This window comes from Falco biarmicus, chromosome 1 (genome assembly GCF_023638135.1).
Source record: "Falco biarmicus isolate bFalBia1 chromosome 1, bFalBia1.pri, whole genome shotgun sequence".
NCBI classification, from domain to species: domain Eukaryota; kingdom Metazoa; phylum Chordata; class Aves; order Falconiformes; family Falconidae; genus Falco; species Falco biarmicus.
The window spans coordinates 7077322-7099010 of NC_079288.1; the positions used below are offsets into that span (position 1 = coordinate 7077322).

The 21689-nt window shown below is 50.3% G+C and overlaps 1 protein-coding gene across 17 annotated transcripts in view; it reads right to left on the minus strand.

Moving 5' to 3' along the window:
- CACNA1G (calcium voltage-gated channel subunit alpha1 G) overlaps positions 1-21689 on the minus strand; it is a 153630-nt gene that overhangs the window by 67371 nt on the left and 64570 nt on the right. For all 17 annotated transcript variants that reach the window (XR_008822444.1, XR_008822446.1, XR_008822447.1 and 14 more), the window contains exons 8-14: positions 20609-21419; positions 20476-20520; positions 18719-19083; positions 4175-4326; positions 3441-3626; positions 2181-2295; positions 1317-1472 (exon numbers count right to left, since the gene is read on the minus strand). Coding sequence is in view for 13 of the 17 variants with exons in the window: in XM_056342265.1 (XP_056198240.1) it covers positions 1317-1472; positions 2181-2295; positions 3441-3626; positions 4175-4326; positions 18719-19083; positions 20476-20520; positions 20609-21419 (1830 nt within the window). In the remaining 4 variants the exon portion in view is untranslated. The remainder of the gene's footprint in view (positions 1-1316; positions 1473-2180; positions 2296-3440; positions 3627-4174; positions 4327-18718; positions 19084-20475; positions 20521-20608; positions 21420-21689) is intronic.

A 21689-nucleotide genomic window follows, 5' to 3' on the forward strand; every position in this document is an offset into this window, starting at 1 on the left:
AGTTGGAGAAGGGGCTGCACGGAAAGGCTGCATCCTTTTCTCTAGGTAGTGGGTACAGCAGGTGAGCGCTCACTTCCATCAGCTTTCAGAGAACCGACTTGCTAAACTGGACAGAAAAAGGGTTGGGTTTGAAGCTGTCATCACAAGGAGCTTTTTGCCTCTTCTCGCTCAGGCAAGGGAACATTGTACTATTTGGGACAACCTGGCAGTGACCTTCCCTTCAGCTGAATGGGGCAGGAGGGGGGTAGGATTTACAGACAGAAACAGCTACAATAGCAATTAAAAAAGAAAAGCACCAACATGGAGAGAGACGATACATAAAAATAGAAAAAAAAAAATTCTTCTTGCTATCTCTTGGTACAACTCCATTAATTTAACTCTAAACTGTGCTTTAAAAAGAATAATAAAACCAGTTTTGTGCACAGCTGTTCATAGGGTGGTAGGATATTATGATACCCAAGCAACAAATTGTAACTAATACTTAGTCACCCCAGACTGCTTATAAAAATCAGAGACAGTGTGTAAAAGCACAGCCTATACAAGCAGATCCCAGCGAGCAGTTTCAGGTTATATTTACCTCTCCAAGCCCCTGGGCAGGGTGTAAAGGTCCCCTCCCCTTACTGATGTTCTTGGACAGTCAGACAATTTTTGGAGAGAGCGGGTGAGCATCGCGGGTCCCCCACTCTGGGGGCTGGGTGACACGTTCACTTGCTCCAAGTTGGACAGTTGGGAAGGCAGTAGGATGAAAATAAAGATTGAGTTCAAACCCAAGTGCCCCCCTGCCCTTCCATGAAAGCCTCCAGCAATCCAGGATGTCTCATGGAAGTTCCCAGGCCAAGGAAACAGATGGCAGACACCAGAAATCATGTACGTTAAAGAGTGCAGAACATTGCAGGGCTGGAACGGGAAGAGCTCCGTGAACACATACCATCAAAAAAGATAATCGTGTCACTAATCTTTTACCAGCCTGCCTAAGTTTCCTGGCTGACAAACGCAGTGAGAATTGTTTCAAAGACACTGTCATAACAGCGATCCCATCCGCAGTGCCTGACTCACTGCTGAATTCCCACTCCTGCATTAACGCTAACAATGCTTTTCATTTAAGCCCTTCGTTTAGAGGGCTTACTGTGTTAAACCGCACTGTGGCTAAGGAGAAAAAAAAAAAAAAAAAAAAGACGACCTACTATTTTCCCCCACTTTTTTCATGTGCCACTCTTGTGAATGTATTGCTGTCTGTCTCAGAAATCACATTCCAGGATCTGGAAGCCCTGAAACTTTAGAAGAAAGCAAAGGCACGATGAGCGTGAGGACATTACCTCTGTCTGGAAACCCTCCACCAGGATGGCCACCAGCAGGTTGAAGAGAACGTAATTCCCAAACGTCATGAGAGCGATGAAGTACAGAGCAGCCCAGGAGGAGGTCGATGCCATGCCATTGTAAAGGACCTTATTCCAGTCTTCCTGGGTTAAAATCTGCAGAGAAAAGATATCAGGAAAATGGAGATACTGGAGGATAGTGTGCTGTTTTCCCTGAGCCTGGCTGGGTATCTGTGCTCCAGACGGGCCAGACAAGCACCCCACTTTTGCAGTATCCACCGTAGCCATAACCACAGGAATATAAATCTGGCCCAAGCCATCTTCTGAGCCAGAGAAGAGACAGGACCAAAGTGACAGTGACCCTCACGCGACCTATAAGGGCCCTGCCCAAACTGCCCTGACCCCCATCTGCACAAAGGGACACGTTCAGCTGCCAGTGTCAGCCAGACCTTGCCTCAGCCAGAACGGCTGAAAGTCCTCCTTAAATCCCACAGCTACAGAGCTCAGAGCTGCTAGAAGAAACAACTGCACACATCAATTATGGGCTTAAACCAAATTCTGTTCTTTGCCAAAATACCACTGCGAATGGTCCTGATGTCGTCCTCCTCTCCATCTCCACCCTCTGCATTTACTGTCACCCACCCAGCCCATACCCTGCAAACACAAGAGCCCCCTGCCTCGGCAGCCCCTCCTCATTAGCTTTCTGATTTATTCTGGAAAACAGTCTGAAACCCCCTGTGTTCCTGCACTTGTGGGTTTGGGTCCTCTCCCTTCCATGGCAAGGAGCTTTGCTACGCTTGGTCAGAAAACAACACTGAAACAATCCCAGCATGCACATGAGTTGTGGCATTTTCCATTTGGTACCTGGAAAACAGTGACGATGGCCCAGAGCAAGGAGTCGAAGTTCTTCCTGTCGGGCAGCGTGTCTCCATCGCGCTCTGAAGCAAACTTACAGCCAAAGAGGTGCATCCCCAGGATGCTGCACGGGAGGGAAAGCAGGGGCTCACAGGAGGACCACAGTACCAACCAGCAATCATACAGCAGGGCTGACTGCCTCCTCATTTCACCTGGGCAGGCTTTTTTTAATTTATTTTTTTAAATCTTTAATTTTTTTAATTTTAAATTTTTTATTTTTAAAAAGAGGAATCATTTGTTCACTGAAAACACACCTTGAGATCGTGCAGGCCAGTTGTGAATTTGGGTCAAACCTGTCAAAGAGTTTCAACCAAAAAGTATGCCCGCTCCTTCTTTTTCTTCTGCTTTGGTTTTTTAAGTCAAAGCATTGTCTTTCAACATTTTCTAAACAAAATGTTTTGACTTTCTGTTTTGCAATGACACATTTTCAGCAAAATATGCTGAAATCAAATTAGGAAGACAAAAAGGGTTTCTGTGACATGCCTGAATGAGACATATCAGGGGACCTGAAACAGCTTTTTCAATTTTGGCAAGGAAACAGAATACCTTTCATTTCAGATTGATACTAAAAGAATAATCTGTTTACCCCTGCTCTCTGCCAGTAACCTGAATAATTGAATTATTTGCAGCTCTATTGAGCACCGCAGCTACAAATGATGGTCTTGGAGTGAAACATCTCACTGGGAGAAGGGACATTATTCCATGGAGGAAACTAGCTTTCTTCAGCTTTCCCAGTGCCTGCATTGCTGGAACACCAGAGTCGGCTGTTACAAGGAGACACCTCAAAAATTAGAATGAAATCCAACAATCTGGGGCTACATGAAGCCAATTTCTAACATTTCCACTTCTTGAAAGAAAAGGCCATGCAAGAGCACGAGCACCACCACAGATTACTTTATTTTAGGAACATCACCCTCTCCTTGGCAACATTTTTAGCACCAGGCTTTCTGCTAGTCAGTAATGGGACCGCTGTCTTGGGGTGATGTCAAGGAATCATCCAGCTGAAAGATTTTCCTTGCAAATCATCTTGCAAAGACAGATGTTTCATTTGGCCAGAGCTAAGAGAATTTAGTCAGGGCAGCAAGCCACCGCCAGCACTGGCCAGTGATGCCATTCCTGGGACCATGTCCTGGTAAGAGTCATACCCCACCATGGGATCCCACCTAAAAAACCAGAGCAATGTCTGGATGGGGAATCTGAAGCACTCACCTAAAGATGAAGATGAAGAGCATCAGCAACATGCAGAAGGTGGCCACGTTGTCCATGGTCTTCATGAGGACTACGAGCTGGCGCTGGAGGGCTGGCATGAAGCGGACCAGCTTCAAAACTCGCATGAGCCGAAAGGTTCGCAAGACCGAGAGCCCCCCACCTTGCTGGCCCACTATCTCCCACACGCTGAGGAAGAAAAAAAGGTCATTGCAGGATAAGACAACCAAGTCTAACACAAAAGCACAGAGAGGATACAAAGAGAGGCTGAAATTCAGAGAGAAGAGGGATGGAAAGTGGGCAGAGACACACCGCCAATGCCCCCAGCGAGCTGGACTCCATCCAGGCTTGCAAAGAGCAGAGCCAGAGCCCCTAGACTAGACACCAGAGTGTCAAAAACATGCCTGCAAATCAGTGCCTGCAGCTGCAGGGGCAATTATAGCCTTTGCACATGCCAAAAAAACCCAGAGCTACTTAATCAGGCACTGGTCGTACCATTTGGATCCTAGACTTTCCCAGGACATTGGGACTGATCGCTTTCTGCTTGGGCCTCTCTCTGAAATGATTGTAAAATAACCCCCAGATATGTATTAGCAATCATGCCTAAGTGCATTAATTTACAGCAGAGAAGTATAAAGTGTCACAGGAAGGTATTTATGCCCAATCTCCATTACTTTCTGTTTAATTAAACAGCCCAATGAGGAGAAACACACATAAAGAAAGCTCTAGGTTTGTACCTAATCACCACGATGATCCCATCAAAGATGTTGTATGGATTCTTAATGTAGCCAAAAGGACCATAAACGAGGACTTTCAACAGCATCTCCAGGGCAAAGAGGCTTGTGAAGACTATGTTGCTGATCTCCAGGGCGTTGGTAAGCTCCTCCGGCTGGGGAAAGAGGAGGAAAGGGAGGCAGTAAGCAGCACAGCTCCATATCCGAGATCACACCTGGAAATACAAGCCCCAGTACTGCAAGCATAGGAATTCCAATGCTGATGGTGTAGCAAGAAAATGGCAATAGCTCATTCAAAGCCCAGGAGAGAGAAGAAAAATACTATCAGAGTATTTAAGGTTTATACACCCGTTGTAAATTGAGCAGGTAAATCCAGACATGGACTTCACGTTAATCGCAGCTTTAGTACCACCTCAGGAGGTTTATGGAGAAGTGGCATGTACTGAGCCTTAACGCTTTCACATCCTCCAAACCAATTTGCCTTGAGCAGAAAGGAAAGCTGGACCGTTTTGTCACATAAATATTCTTTTAGGGCCTGTCTTTTTATTTAGCATCTCATCAAAAGGTTTAAGCTAAGGTTTTTCAAAAGCAGAGACTTGAGGTGATATAAGTGGAATGGCTCAAAAACCTCATTATCAGGAGGCCCCAAATACTGCTAATGGGGAAGGGACCAATCCTGGCACTCCAGACCGGCAATCTAAAAATAGAGGTATGAAAAAACCGTAACAAACAGACTTCCACTAATCTTAGACATAAATTAATACCTTTCATGTTTTTTTAGCATATTTCACAGAGGGTTCCCAACAATGCCTGCAGACACCCAGTGCTGTGCTTTCCCCGACGGGTGGGCGGGCATTATTGGAAAACATATGGCAGAAGACAAAAACCGGTGGTGTAGTCTGTTTAGGATCAGTCAGTGGCAAAGGCAGGAGCAGAATCTGCAGTGCCAGATCCCCTCTCCCCATTTAACCCCAACACAGAGCCACAACTGCGTGTTTCTACTTAAAGGCTTTGTTAAAATCAGAAGCTGATGTCCTGCTGGCAGACGGCCACGGGGTCGTGTCGGCAACACTGAGGTGCCCCGCAGGGCAGTGGGCTGGCACAGTTGGTAAAACACCTTACACACAGCGGGTGCTGGTCTCCTCTTAGGGGTAGTTTGGCACTTAACTCGCTCAGATACTTGTCTAAATCCCCTTAGCTTCAGATGCCTCAACACCGCGGTGGGTCATGGCCAGATGTACAAGCCCACAGCAGCTATGCCATGAGCAGAAGCCAACGCACAACGTGTGCTCTTGACTGCTCCCACAGCTGACATGAAACGCCTTCATGGCTGGCCAAAAACTTCCTACAACCGACCAGGAGCTGCAACGCCATGGCACACACTGCTTCACAAGCTGTAGGGTTTGACATGAGATGACCCAGCCCCAACGCAACACCATGGGAGCCAGGACAGGGGGTGGCTCAGGGTCAACACTTGCTCAACTGTGTTTCAAAGTCCCAAGAAACTACAGTGACCAAAAGCTCACAGATAAACTTGGCAAAAAAAACAGATAAATCCATGTGGGTGTTCACAGAATCATCCAACTCTTTCTCAGGGTTGAAGGCTCCAGGCACAGCTGGGCAAGCCCTTGGAGAACAGGTTCCTCCAACCCAGTGCAAGGGTAGATGGTGACCTAAATTGGCCTGATGCTGTCTCAGCATGGTTGTATAATCCCTGGGGACTTACACTGATGCTGGTGGGAGCTTGTGATGACACAGCAATGGTCATTGGATAGCAAAGGGGGACACAGCAGCATTAAAAAGTAATAAAAAAATTAAATAAGGGGGTGTTGAACGCTTCCTATACATCAAACATCCTCACCCAGGAATGGATGCTTCGGCTAGAGTTTGCCAAACACACTGGACCTACAGCCTAAATCGCCTCCTCACTGATCTGGAGCTGAAATACAAATGCTCCAGCTCCTGATATTAAATGCAGCCCTGGTTTAAAATCATATACCTATGGGAACACTCAGACACAAAGTAATAAATAGGCCAAGAACTTATATGTCAAGCTGCACCTCAGGACAATTTCAAATAGCTGAAAGTCTACATTAGTCACAAAAAAAATGCCAACTCATTCACGAGCGCCCCAGCACCGAAGCAGGCTGTGCCGTTATCATTACCGCAGCGATACTGCTGGAAAGGAAACATGTTCCTGGAAGCTTTCCTTCTCATCCATCAGCACCACTAACCCGGGCCCCGAAGGCTGACTTCCACCCTCTGCTCCCCCTCTGCAGCCGCGCTGCCACATCCAACCGTCCCTGCAGGCGCGACCTGGTTAAGTCCCTCGGTGAGTGAGCAGCGCCCAGCAGCAACCACAGCGGCCGCATCCCTTCCCCGCGGGGGCTGACACGGAAAACCCAATCAGCCCTGGCAGGGATGTTGTGTTAATAGCATGGATTAATGAAACTTTGCACCTTGTGAGCACCTTCTGGCTGGAGATGTTGTTGGGATTGTAAATCTGGCTGGGAGGACACAGCTTCATGATGTGGGGAGCAGAGCTTAGACTGCAACTCTCCCAGGACCCCCAGCACCCACTGGGTGGGCCATGAGACCCCAGCTCACCTGGCTCACAAGAGCCCCAAATATCCCTGGCAATGGCCCAGAAAGGCTATGGGTCAGCCCGTGCAGCGTGGTGATGCTCAGCACCCGCAGCAGCGCTGGATCCATCCATCTCCCATTGCTTCCCTCCGAAAAAGCCACCTGGCCCTGGGCTGCTCCTCCTCCCTACACTCTTCCACTTCCTTCACAGGGAACAGTTTTAATATCTGAGACTTTGGGCGTCTATAATACAAAACGAAGAGCGGGACCTCCTGAACCAGAGGTGAGAAGTAATATCAAAAAAATCCCAGATTAATGGCCAAAATGGGTCAAAAGAGGAAGGGAAAGCTTCCCTTTCACTCTGCTGGGAGAAGAGGAGGGTCTCCAGGGCAGCCTGGGGCTCTGCCAGGGGAGGGGGAGAGAAGCATCTGCTGGAAGCACAGGACAACCAGACCCAGCTGAAATCAAGGAGTTATTTTGCTTCAGGAAACAACACATCCCTAAACAGATGAGAAGGGGCAACGCAAAGTACTCGGAGGATTTTTGAAGGACTCTCTCCCCAAGCCCCTCACTTCCACTCAGGGGGTCCCCAGGGGGGCTCAGGAGTGCCCTGAAAGGCATACGTTGCTGCAGCCAGCCCATAGGGCACCTGCCCAGACCCCTGCCACAAGCACCACCGGGAATTATTTGTAAATATTTATAAAACAGACATTGGCTAAGATCATGACCCTGCCCAAGGGGAACATAGCCAGGCAGCGGGGAGTCAAACACTTCTGAGAATGCCAGGATTTCCATGCAGCCAGAGATGCGCACGGATAACGGGACTGTTTATGAAATGCTTCTGCTCTACAGAAATCATAACTATGTCTGAGACATCTCTCTTAGACATCATTACAACACAGCAGAAAAGGGGCTTTTCTCTCCTGTGGGAACTGAAATTGTCATCCCATCCCAAACAGGAATACAGAGGTTCAGAACAGGCAAACTGAAACACTTTGTACCCAAAATTTTGAAAGCTTTCCCCTCCATTTCAGTCCCTATTCCCTTAACCATTTACTCTGTACTGTAAATCAAGTGAAATTAAAACACATAAATAAAAGTCAGCTTGAAGAAGAACACGGAACTTTTTGTTCCCCAACTGTTCAAATGAACATTTCAGATCTCTCAGACAATGTGTTTCAATAAATTATTTTTGTAAAACTAGTTCACTGAAACCACTCCCCTCCCATGAGCAGCTTCAAGTTTGATAAACTGCTATTTTCTGACAACAGCCATCTAATCAAAACGATATTGATCAGCTCTAGACTTAATGTACCTCGAAGAGTCACCAACTCATGACATACAACCAGCTCCACAGGTCCTCACCAGGCGCGGAGGAAAAGACCCAGTAAAATCAAGCAGCTTTACCCTCCAAGGGCCACAACACGGTAGGCAGGGGAGGTAGCATCCTGCAACTAAATGATATATCTGGAAAACAAACCCCTCCAGGAAAGGGCATTTTGCAGGGAAGTAGAGCCTGAAGTGCACATCCTGGGGGTTCTTTACAGCAGAAAGCCTCCTGCCCACCACCCCAATTACAGCACACCTGCCACAGCATCAGCTTCTCCATTAAAAGTGGAGTCTGCTAATTCTCTCATCAGTAGCAGCAGTGACTAATTAAAAGGAAAGCATCCTATGATTAAATGAGCAACACCCAGAAAGAGTGAGATACAAGCATGATTTAGCTGTGGCACGAAACACCGGCTCTTTTGATGAGTCTCTGGCAAATACTGAATTTTGTTTCCAGGACACCTCGCCTTGCTGGACACACAGACGTGGTGTCCTGGATAAATCATTCCCTGTTAGCTCTCTGTTTGTGTAGTGTCGATTTGTTGATGTACCAAACAGCACATTGACGAGCTCTGGCAGCACATAAAATAGGAGCAGACAGCACAGCATCTCTCATAAACACCACACAGCAAACGAAGGCGGCGGGGAGGAGGCGAGCCACGGGCGCCTGCCCAGCTGTAACCCTGCCTGGCAGGGTGCAGAGCCTGGCGGCGGGCAGGGGATGCTCCCTGCACCCTGCCTGGCACTCAGCAGGAGGAGGCAAGAGAAGATGTCCCCAGGTACTAAAAGTCACCTGGAGGGGTGTCTCAGAGCTGGACCAGCACCTTGCCCTTTTTCAGCATTCAGGAATAGGCTGTAATGCATTTCTTATTTTTTCATTTATTTATATTTTTTTAAACTGAATAGAAGCTCGCAAGCCGGGTTTCCGATGACAGAAAGGTACGTGCTCCATTTCCATCTGGGCACGAGACAGTGGCACACACTCCTCCTTCCCGTGCACGGGGCTCCAAGGGGTCTGCTGAGCCAGCAAGGCTAAAGGCAACGTGGGGAAAAAGGTGAGGACAGGGCCTGGGGTCATTAAAAGCACAAGCCCCGGGGGGGCTGCGTTCTCCGATTCCTGAAAGACAAGCCCTGCTGTGTGATGAAGTGCAACCAAGTGCCCTGGCAGATGGTGCACGGAGCTTACAAGGCTTCTACTCCCGTCTTCCTCCAGCCGTGACCCATATAAGGCACAGGCATGGCACAGGTCTTCATCATCGTCAGACCTGCACCCGGCGCCATGGGCAGGTCCGGCACAGATCCGTCCATCCCCGTTTCCCCTCTGCCCAGGCTGCGGCCAAGCCTGGTCTTGCCCAGCCCCTGCCCCTGGGGATGTCAGCTCAAAAGAGCAGAAGCATCCCAGGGTCTTTCCTCTCTATCTTGCTAATAATACAATAAAATAGGAAAAATACTCTGTCTTGCCACAGCACAGATGGGGTGACTGGCCAGGAAGCAGATCCCTCCTGATCCCGAGGGCTCTGCTTCTGCGAGCGGATCCAGAAAACCATGAAAACTTCTAACCCATTCAAACGGCTGCAGAATAAAACCCTTCTGAAATCATTACCATGGCAACTAAGGAAAAATAACACAGAAAGAAAATACCGACCTCAGCTATTTCACAGGAAACACCAACAACATTTTACTGACTCATCACTTGCAGATTTTTAATATATATACATAAGAAAAAAATCAACTGGGTCACACAAAGACGTGATGTTCAACCTGACACCACTCCATTACGATCCTTTCCACCGTCCGCCTGGGAACAGACACGCACTGGGTTTGCCTCAAAACAGGAGCCAGACCACAAGTCCTGGGGCAAAACGCAAGAAATCCTGATGAACAGAAGCAGTTATTAATTAACAAAACGAGGTGCCCTTTTTGTGCCCTCTCCCACACCCAATTCCCCATCATTTATAGCTCATGGCTGTGTCCTCAGTCAACCGATGACCCTTTTCTGTGCCCTGCTCTCATCGCACCCACGTTATTCCCCCTCCATCGATGCACCTGCTAAGCCATGGCCATCCGAAAAAACACTTTGGTTCCCTTTGGGAAATACAGCTCCTCTTAACTCCAGAGCCACTTGCTAGTTTATAAATAGAAACTCAATCCACGCATATTTTCAGTGATGACATCAATTGTCTTTGGGGCTCCATAAAAGGCATCAGGCTTTAGCTATTGTCCTGAGTCCAGCAGCGGGAACCTGAGCCGCGCTTAACTCAGAGCCCGATAGACCAAGAGGCTTTCTCTGATCATCCTTTGCCAAACTGGTTAAAGAAAACAATTCCGAAGGGAGCAGATTTGGTTTTGCTCTGCTCCTCCTGGGGCTGCAGACACAGAGAAGGCAGCGTGCTTGGTGGGCTGGAGGAGGACTGCTGGGAAGTTCGGATTTATAGGCATTTATTAAAAGGAAAATACTTTGACAGACAGGAGAACAAGTCCAGTTTCATCCCATCACCACATGGGAAAGGAGGATTTTGTTATGGGCTGAATATTTCATGCCACGGCAAGTAACGCTCTTAAGAAAGGGAAGAAAGCAGCTTTCATTTTGCAGGAATCAGAGCTGTCTGCACTGGAGGGACTCCTTGTCCACCACTGCTGCTAATCTCCTCACCCCCACCCGTTCTTCCCCGTGCCAGGTAACAATGTCCCTTCTCATCCCACACCTGCAGAAGGAAGGAGCTGAGGCCCATGGACACAGCACCTTCTGGTGCAAAACCTTCCTCTCCACCACATCCTTGTTGACCATCCATGGCCAACAACAGAATTCCCTGGCCCCGACTGCCCATACAGGGCTGTGTCCCCATGCACCTCTGCCTCCCAAACACCCTGAACCTGGGGCACAAATGAGGGGATGAGCCCCGAGCACGATGGAGAACCTCATCAATCAGCCGTGAAGGGACCTGCCATGAACTATCCCTGCCCAGGACCACAAACAGGGCATACAGACCATGCTCTCCTACCCCAAGCCCTGGGAGTGGGATCTTTCAATTGCTCTCAGGAGGCAACAGCAGATATACTTGCCTGAACTCCTTATCTATTTTAGCTTGAGATTTCTGGATGAATATTATCCCAGAAAATGCAAGAAAAACATGCACTGGCTCATCCCTCTGCCCAGGTTTCCAAGGAGCTTAAGCTGAACAAAAGCTGCATTTCCACTTGGTCACACCTTGTAAGTACTTGAGATTTAAAGCCCTCTATTTCTAGTTAATCTAAACCAATTTTGAAATTTATCTCCCCATTAGTACTTGAGAAGGTACCAGGGGGAGGGAGGAAATAAAAAAAAAAAAAGGAGAAAGAAAAAGGCTAACTCAGTACGGCTCCTGCACAGTTCTGCTGAACCTGGGTTTCTGATGCTGGTAACACTATCTCTAATGCTGACAGACATCCATGGGGGAAAAGCTGGTCGTTTCCTAACATCAGCAAAAAAACAATTATAACAAACAGCTTAAATCCAGCAGAGATGAGGGAAAAAGTGCGCAGCTCTTGTCCCTGTTCCTGCTGGGGGCTGAGCGCGGTGGGAAGGGGCTCCGCGAGGACACGGATAGCAGCAGGGCAGAATTGTGGGCACCAACAGCATTGGGACCAACCCCAACCAGGAGAATCAGGGAAAAAATGGACTGATCCCTGGGAAATCACCAATAATCAGCAATCAGGAGTGTTTAAAGACAATAGGATTTGCCAGTGCAAGCTGAGGATGCTCCAGAAGCTCTAGCTGAGTTTGTTGGCTCTTACCCAAGGGGAACAACCACAATAATCAAAGAAGGAGCAGAGAGAAATGCCCAGCTATCTGCAGAGAGCAGCGATTTTTCATCTGCACAGGGATGAAGAGAGTTTCAAAAGCACACATCATTTTCCCATTTCACTGAGCCGGAGTCTCTTCTCAACCCTGCCTGAGCAGAGATAACACGAGGGTAGGGATGGCAGCTGAAACAACAGCTGTAACGATAGGATCTAAGGCAGCCCAAGTATTTCCAGCCTCTGAACTAAATTAACAGGAAAGGATTGACACTTACAGCTCCCCATCCAGGGAGCTGAAGAAAACTTTTAGTACATGTCAAAGAATCCACACAGACTCATCTCTAAAGTAGAGAACTGAATTATCTGATAAAAACCCCATACACTTTGCAGCTGCATGAAATATCATTTAATTTTCAAATCGTTCAGTCTCCGGAACCAGGATAAAGTCTGCTTTATAGGCACAGCCCATTTTTTTAATGACTGTGAGGTCCATGGTACCCCTGTATTGTGCATGGCAGCCTGGAAGAGCTACGTGAGCAAGTCAATTAAAACATGTGAGTTCCTACAAGACCTCAAAAACCCTTCAAATCACTGAGGAGTGGAAGAACCCCGGAGGTCCATAAAAAGAATTACCCCCAACAGCAAACAGAGAGCTGGTTTTGAAGTCAGTGATCCTAGCGATTAACAGCTCTGATGACTTCCATTAGCGTTGACTTGACTCCTCCAGTCTCCAACAACAAATCATTAATAAGAGTAATTTCTGCTTAAGCAGGAGCTAATTGAATACGGCACAGGTAAATCTATAAGGCACCCCATTTTCCTACCATGGGAGCGTCCTGTGCAGCTGTAGTACTGAGAAATGAAGTTGATGCTAGCAACAAGCCCCGTGTTGGGCAGAGCCAGCAGACGCCGAGGGAGGGAAAGCCTTGCCACGCTGCCAAAGGTTTGATCGCTTGGCTAAGAGTAGCTGGCACAGGGCTGGAGAGATGTGTAATGGAGTTAAATAGAGACATGGGATATGCACTGAAGTGGAAGTGGAGATACCTCTAGGAAGAGAAGATGGTGTGTGAATGCGGGACCTTGTGAGCTCCCAGGAAAGCTCCTGGGGCAATGGGAGGTTGGTCAGGGAAAGGCTATTGCATTGACTTAAGGGATGCACACACATGTGTAAGTGGCTTCCCGAATCGAAGCCTAATCAGAAACATACAGGGAAGCACCACATTAGAAATTTCACCACAGAGAAAAGTTGGGCTATGCTTTTAAAGGCCACAGTTGGAGTAAAGCAGCCAAGAAATAGCGTTAAGGGGGTACGATACCGGTTTGCATCAGTGTGGGATGCAGAGAGCCCCTGGTGCAGCACCAGCTGCTGCCTGGATGTAGGATGGATCTTTGAGTCCCTGCACTTGCAGGAAACAATTCAGATGAGATGCAAGTGACACCAAAAATATTTTACAGAAATAGGATTCCCTTCCTTCCTGACCTGGAGGCTTGACAACAAATGCATGAAAGAAGCCAAAATTCAGATGTCCTGGATCGACCTGACATGGAGCTGTAGAGATTGGAGGGGACACAGTGTTGCCCCTGACTGTCCTAAGCTGCCAGACAAGGGCAAGCTGGGCAGCACACACCCTGCGAGCTGCAGCTCATCCCTGGATCCTACACAGCCGCCTCAGGAGGTGAATGAGCACTTGCCAAGATCTCGTTTTGGCACGTAGGGATGTCAAAGAAGCAGCCTCCATATGCCTGACAAATCCACAGCTGCCCTCCACCACTCCTGCGGCCAGCAGCAACATGTTCAACTTGGCTTAAACTGATGGAGATTAGGATGCTCTTGACTACTGAGTCCTGGGAGCAAAGCGCTTTTGATCACGCAGATGCCCTTATTGCTTGAGGCAGTGCTCACAAATGGATTCAGACCTGCTGCCCTCCAGCCTGCCCAGGACTTTAGACACTAGCACAGACTTCCCAAGACCTGGGGCACCAGCCTGCCAAATCCCACTGCCCAGCTCCATTACACCACTTCTCCATGGAGCAATGAAAATTTCCTCCCACATGGAGAAATCAATCAGTGGGCATCACGACAGCTAATAATTTTCAGTTACCTTCTTCCCTGCACATTGAATTCAGGCAGTACATAAATACTGTTTGGGTGACTATCATTAATGCTTGAACCTGGAGCCTAATGGTTCCTCCATGCTGGCAGGTTTTCTAACCCTTCACCTCTCCTCTCGATCATCCTGGATACCTGAAAATTTCACGTCCTCTGACACTGATTAAGATGACTCCCACGTTCTCCAGCCTCAACTGTTTACATAAATAGACATTTTAATGCATTTTGCCAGCAAGCTTTCCTTTGACACTTTGGCACAGATGGTTGATATTTCCATGCCGCAGCAGCTATTAGATCTTAATGTTACCAGTGACAACTTTACATCGTCTGTGCCGCGTACACTCCAGGCTCCTGCAGTGAGATGCACTAGGAAATCAGCTTGAGATACTACCACAGGCTTTGGCTGCTCCTTCCATCTGCAGATGGAGGTTGCACACCTTGGTTCAGGGCACTGCTGCTTTGTGGATTCCTACAGCACCTTGCTGTAGCTGGAGGGGGGCTCCACCAGTTATCCTCCTGACAGGGTGATGTCAGGCATCGCCTCTTCCCACTTCCTTGAAGAACTGTCTCCCACAGGTGATGAGCTTTTCTCCTTGGGTGCTGTCCTAGAGAGTCATTCACCCCTGTCATCTCTCCAATTTGCTTTTAAAAATTAACAAAAAGTTCTCTACAGGTCTGCACCAATTTCCTCTTCCTTCCTTCAGAGACACCAGAGGTTTGGATCTATCTAGATCCAAGTCCCCACAAGCTCCAGCCATGGATTTGAACCAACTGCAGCTTTGGGGAGGCCAGTGCAGGACCCTCCAGTCTCTTTCTTGTTATGTTAACAATGGCAAAACACCGCAGAGACGGCGGCTGAAATTCAAGCACTATTTAAACAAATGAATATGTAGGGTATAGTTCATACAATGCGAGTTCAGACAAGGAAAATCGGAACAGCCAGGCAGCTCAATGCAAACCAGATTTTAAAAACAAAAACAAAACCCCAAAGCCCTTCCTCAAGGAAGCCCTTGCCGAATTCTTTCCCCTGCTGAGGAGTCTAACATCACGCCTTGTACTAAAGCCTTTGCATTTCACTCCAAAGAAGGACTTGGAGGGGGGGGGTGGTAAAGAAGAAGAAAAAAAAAGGCAGCACATTATGGAACACAGTCTGGCTTAAAGCCAGGGCTGAGGGGAAAAGCAGCACAGAAACCCTCTGGTTTAGCAGCACATTTTACTCCTGCTCTATGGCAGAACAAGCTTTTGCAAAGCCCTAGCCGTTTGAACCCGCAGCGCTGCAGACTCTCAGCTTCCCTAAGGCGAATCAGTCAATTGGTTCAACAGTGTATTTAAAATCCCCCAGAGTCTACCTCTAAATCACCTTTATACTCCTCTACCCAAAGCTAATAGTTTCTACCTGCATTTTGCTTCATCTCCATAGAAAAACAAGCTATTTAGCAGTCACATTAATAATCTGCGGCAATCTGGTTGTCATTTCCCTGATGGAAAATTTCACACTGCTGCCCAGCAGCCGCGACGTGGTGAGTGCTATGTGCACCTCAAACCACTCTGCTTTCCTCCCACGGAACCCAGCAGTCATGAGAAAGGCAAGAGTCAGAGCTGGGAGGGTGGAGAGGATGGGCAGAAACAGAGTTAAGCCCGGTCAGGTGCAGCTACGGCTCCCGCACGTGGAAGGACCATGTGGAAGCAACCTGATGCTGAGTGAGAAAGTCAGCAAGTTCGTGTCTGAAGGAGCTTAAAGGAAACCCAGCTCCTGAACCCCCAGTCATACGATGGTAAAACATTTGTTGACAATGACTTTACCGGGGAAGGTGGTCTGTGGAGAGGAGCTTTGGGCAGGAAATGAGCTGCTGGGGACCCAAACTGCTGTTGGTATGTGCATCCAGCACCCCTGGCCATGGCTGCCCAGTCTGGCCAGCTTGATCGATGGGTGAGTGCAAATAGCGAGAGGTGAGGGCCACTGTTCTCAACACACTCCCAATTTCTACTCATTGTGACACGCCTCCAAAGAACCACTTTTATCCTAAATATCCCAGCCTGGCCTTCTCTGGCTGATGACTCTACTAAACAAGTGACTGAAAGACTGTTTCAGTCTTCCAGGCATCCTCCATGGAGAAAAGCAGGTCCCTACAGGATGCCTGTCCCGAGGTGAAATGCAGAGCCTCCAGAGGAGCACACTTTTCTTCCCTGGCTATAATGAGGACCTCAGCAGACCAGCTCCTGCCTTGAAGTGCCTGATGCTCTGGTGGTCCCGGCGCTGCTGAATCCCACCCAACATTGCTGGGGACAGGTGGGAAGGCAGAAGCCTTCTCCCTCATTGAGGAACCACCAGCCTATCCTTCCTCTCACAGAGTAGCTGCTAGTGCATCCTCTCCCCTCTGGTAAGATGCTAGTAAACAACACAAGGCTTTTCGCATGGCACCTTAAAGCATGTCCTGAAAGTATTTATCCTAATATAGCCCAGGGTGCCCAGGGTGGCCTTGAAAAACCCAAGAGGTAAATATTCATTAAATAAGCAGAAAGCTTAATATAGAAAGTCATGGAGTCAAGTACTCTTCAAGCCCCCTCATGTCTTTGCAAACATCAGCCAACAAAGATAAATTTGGCGTGGTTGGTCACTTGCACTTTTAGGAGAGGCTCTTTGAAACAAAAAAATCATATTTCAATGTTTATAATATCTGCAGAAAGGCCCAGTCCAGCATTTCTCCCCTCTAACTCCTGCTTTTATAACTGCCAGATTATGAAACTGCAGACTAAAAGCTTCCCGGGTTTACAGAAAAACACCTCTCTGCTCTCTGCCGCCGCTTCGAGCAGATGAACTAATAAAACCAAACTCCACTATTCACTCCAAATGCCTGGGAGAAAGGAATCTGGAACAGTAGTAGCTGCAAAACACCATCAAAGAAAGCAACCACCCACAGCGTCTGGAGTCCCCCTACGCTTATCAGCTCCCTTCACCCTGTTACCCAAAAACCACAAAAATCTGCTTCTTCCCATCCAGCTGCCTGCTGGGACTCACCGCTGGCCAGGGCAGAGGCCAGCACACCGCTGCCCTATTTCCCCTGAGCCCAAGAATGAAGGAGCTGTGTTGCCTTTACGGTGTTTGAGGATGGGAGTTTGCTCAGCCACCCCCACCCCCACCCCCACCTCCCCATGGGATGGTCCCCCTGGTACACACACGGTGGCAGCCTACGCCAGCCTCTCCCAAAGGTGCTCCTGAAAAAGGGCAACAACCTTGGACAACCTGCCCCTTGGGCAGTCACAGCACAGACAGATCTGCTTTCACCTTGCAGCCAAAGGAGGACTATAACTGTTGTTTGGTTTCTGTGAGCCACCTCCTCCCAGGTTCTTAGGAGATGATCTTCCCGCTATTATTCAATAAAGGTGGAATTGCTCGAGCTTCCCTGCAGAGCTCCCACCAAGGGCAGCACAGGAAGGTGAAACCTGCAGGACTTCAGAGCGCATCGCTGGTTAATGTGTACTGAAAACAACGGTCAGCCAGCCAGCCTGTATTAGGACATCAGGGAGAAGGTGCTGGCTGGAAGGGACACATTTAGCACAGCCATGTCTCCCCGGCGTTTGGTCGTTGAGGCATTAATGCCAGGGGAGGACACAGGACTGGGGAGCTGATCTGCAGCCACCACCACTGCCACTGGGAGCTGTGGGAGAAACGCCTCTGCGTGCAACTGGAGCGACTCTGCAAACGTGAAACGTGCCAGGAAGGGGAAAAAGTGAACAGCCACGACTCGAGATGCAATGGAGCTCCCAGCAAAGGCTGGCACTGGGACAGGGGTGCCTGTGTCTGTTGGGGAGGGGAGAGGTCTGGCAGCCCAGGAGAAGCTGGCCATTGGGGGTCCTCAAGCATTGGCGGCGTATTTAACAAGGTTTTGCAGCATCTCAGCATCCCTGCTACTAAACTCTTCACCCCAAACCCAAACGAAGCGTGCACCTGCAGCACCAAGCCATCCCATGCCTGCGGCAGGACCAAGGGCACCGTGCCAGGTGTGCCACCAGCAGCAGCCACAAAACCTACGTGAGACCAGCCCATGCAAACACTTCTCCAAAACAGAGCTCTCGCCATCCTGATGGAGACATTTCAAGAGAAACGTGGCAGCTCCTTGTCTTAATGACTGTATCTAGGGAAAAGCTCCTGGGGAACAAGCGTGTGAGAGGCTGGAGCAGAGGCAGCCTCTTGCCTGCAAGGACTCAGATAATCAAGTGGAGGAATAGCCAGCGATGAGTCTATTTTGGACTCAGCATACTGTTGCTGGAGCGTTCACCGGGGAGGCAAAGCCATTTGTTACCTCCTCTCCAGGGATTGCAAATTCAGTAGACTTCCCTGCCTGCAGCTGCACCGGGTGCGGAGCCTGCAGCCACCGGCAGCACCGCCAGCACTGCCAGGCTGGCACTAATCCAGCGGCAAACGGCTGCTTCCTCCCCTTGACCCCACACCGCAGAATCCAGCAACCCGTGGTGCTGCCCACATGACGGTGGCCTCGGCACGGTGCTGAGCATCCCCAGCCGGGCCGGGATGTGCGAGCTCACGCAGCTGGGTACCAGCCAGAGTGACTGTTGCCTGCAAGCTCCAAGCAGACTAGAGACAAAGGCAGCCCTGCTTTGTCCTGGGACCCTTCCCACAGCACCCCAATGCCTCTTGCCCCAAACCATCCTGCCAGCAGTCCGATTTGGACCCATAACGCCGCCTGCCTCCCCGCTGCACTGGGAGCCACCGAGACAGCACTCACCTGCTCGTGGTACTCGATCCCCATGCTGAGCGTGTTGATGAGAATGGCCACCATGATCCCGCGGCCAAAATATTTGCTGTCCACAATCTTCCGGAAGGTCTCGCACACCACGTGCCAGAAGGCCAGCACCCGGCTTGCTCTCCGAGCACGGGCTCTGCCCCGCTGCGGGTCCCGCTGGTCGCTGTAGTGGGCATCCTGCGTGAACTCGTAGACCCCCTCGCTGTCCGAGTCGGCCGTCTCATTGTCCGTCAGCTCAGCCTCGCTCGCCAGCACCTTGAGGCAGTAAGGGCAGCTCTCGGGGTGGCAGGAGCCGCTGTCCAGCTTGGTGCAGGGGCTGGAGATCGTGCAGGAGCTTTGGCAGGGCCCTGAAATGCCAGCGGGGCAGGGGCAGGGCAGCCCGTCAGCCAGGATGGAGGGGGCTGTGGGCAGCCATGGGAGCAACCCCCAGCCCCCGTTAGCACCAAGCTGTCGCCCTTGACACGATATTTCCTAAGGGGAGAAGGGCTCCTGCTGGGTTGAAGAGCCCTAGGTGAAACCTAGGCTCCCTGAGCACCCTCTCCCCAGTCACAAGGCCCCCTTAGCTGCCCGCAGGCAGAGCTCCTGCCAGCCCAGGACCCCTAGCCCACCTCATTATACCTCTGGCCATGGCAGCTAGGAGAAAGCAATGAGCTCCTGGCCCTGGCAGGCTCTGGGCTGTAATTATAAGGAGTGCCACCACCAGCAGCCACCTTTCCTGCTCCCGCTGGTTGATGATGCTCCAAAATCACCAGCTTCCCCCTCCACACACTGCCCTCAACGGCAGCTGCCAGGTGGCTCCCGGGTGAAAATACCAGCAGGATATTCCCCCAAAATCCCGCCAGCTGGCTGCAAGGGGAGAGGCTATCTGCAACACACACTCCTGACTCATGCACAGCAGCATGTATAAAAACCCAGTGCTAAACCAGCTCGGAGCCCAGCTCTGTGTATTTAGTCTCTGGGCAGCTCCGGGCTGGGGGCAGGATTTGGTCTCTTCCCTGCACAGCTCCTGGCTGGAAAGGTCAATGCCACTGCAGTGGGGTGGAAAAGGCATTGACCACCTGGGAAAGCCTGGCCAGAACCCTTCTTGGAGGTTGAGAGGGTTTGGACTAGACTGGCCCGAGCTCCCAAACCTCAGGAGCATCTTGCAGTGAAGGTATGAAACCCCTGATCCAAGAAAGCTGCCCTGGGTGCCCGGCTCTGTTACGGGCTTCCTGAGCAAATTACAGATTTTTAATATTTGGCATCTGTGATTGCCATTGAGCACTCGTGCACAGCAGACACTCAATCTCCCTGAGCCTCGTTTCCCACAGGGAGCAGAGCTACACAGCACTCAGGGATGTGCTGGGACTCGGATCTGGAAGATGTCCATCCCCAAGTTCTGCAGCACGTGGTGGGCAACACAGCCACCTCCCATGCCACACAGCCACCTCCAACATCTGGGTTTCAGCAAGGAAGGGATGTGGCCATTTGGAAGTGGCCAGGCTGGGCTCCAGCTCTGCTCAGTGCCACTGAGCCCCGTTCTAGCTGATTTGGGGAGCACAGGGACTTGGGGAGAGTCCCTGTAATTGCAGAATAAGCTGGTTTCACAGGAAGATGGGGATGGGCAAGAAAATGGGTTCATTGACAGCATTAATTTCCCTTGGATTCTTGCAAGTATGAAGTGTGGGAGGTTGAAACCTCTCCCCTGCTTTTGGCTATAAAACGCATCAGGTCGATCAGAAGATTCATGTTGGCCTCACCTGGAAAACCATCGCCTTTCTCTGTAACGTGGACTGAAAAGAATCCTGAAAAGATTCAGAAAAAGAAAGAAATTAGGTCATAGCTTTTATTTCTGCAAAGCAACCTCAGACTGACGTCCAACCCCGGGCTCACCCGTGCTCTGCGTCTCCAGCAGCTTGTGCATGGTGCTGTACGGCCCGGGCGGGATGTTGAGGCTTGTCAAGGTGCTGCTCCCAGCACCGACCGCCGCCTCCCCCAGGTTCTTCTCTTTCGGCATCTCGTGGGAGGTACTGGGGTGCACTGTGGGGTACACCTTGCTGCCCACGATGTTCTTGGGGATCCCCTCTGGGCTCGGCAAGCCGAGGCCTGGCTGCGGGAAGGATGACCGGCAGCGCACCGGCTCGAAGTGGCAGTCAGCATGGTAGATGCTGTGGACGGACTCGGTGTTGCTGGGAGCGGCGCTGGGGGTCCCGTGGGGGTTTGGTGCTGAGGGGGGGAGCATCAGCCGGTTGGTCCCGTTGTGGAGTGAGCTGGTCTCCACATCGCTGATCTCCGGGCTGGCGCGGGGTGCCCGCAGGTTCCCATTGCCTAAGTGATAGTGGTGGTGATGGTGGTGATGGTGGTGGATGAGGTGGTGCACGGAGGACCTCTTCCTGCTCCGGCGCTTCCTGGCATGCTGGTCGGTCCCTGCCTTGCTTGTGGGGCTGGTGAGGAAGCCCATCCTCACACCCGCCACCCGGTAGACCTCCACAAGCTGCTTGCTGCCTTTACGGGCAATATAAACCAGGTACTTGAGGAGTTCATCATAGCAGCTGCCCGGCTCCGAAAAGCTGGCGAGGGTGCTGGCGTTGGACAGGTAGCGTACCCGCTGCTCCTTCATCAGCTGGCTCTCACGCTGCTTTGTCTCAGAGAACTGTGTTGCTATCACCACCAGGCAGAGGTTGATCATGAAGAAGGAGCCCACCTAAGGGGACAGGAGCCATCAGCCACCTTGGCGTGGCCATGCCCACCCCATAGCCCTGCTTTACCCCACCTCCTGGCACAAGGACCGAGGGGCAAACCCCAAGCCAGCCCCTGCATCACCCAGCGGGGACCACCAGCCAGAAGCACAGAGGGGCTGACTCACCCCCCCAGCCCCCACCCCAGGGGCTCCCACGCCAGCACTCTGTGGAGGACGTCAGAGATCAAAGACAAGAGAAGATTATTTTGACAAAAAGCTTTTGCTCTTTTAAGA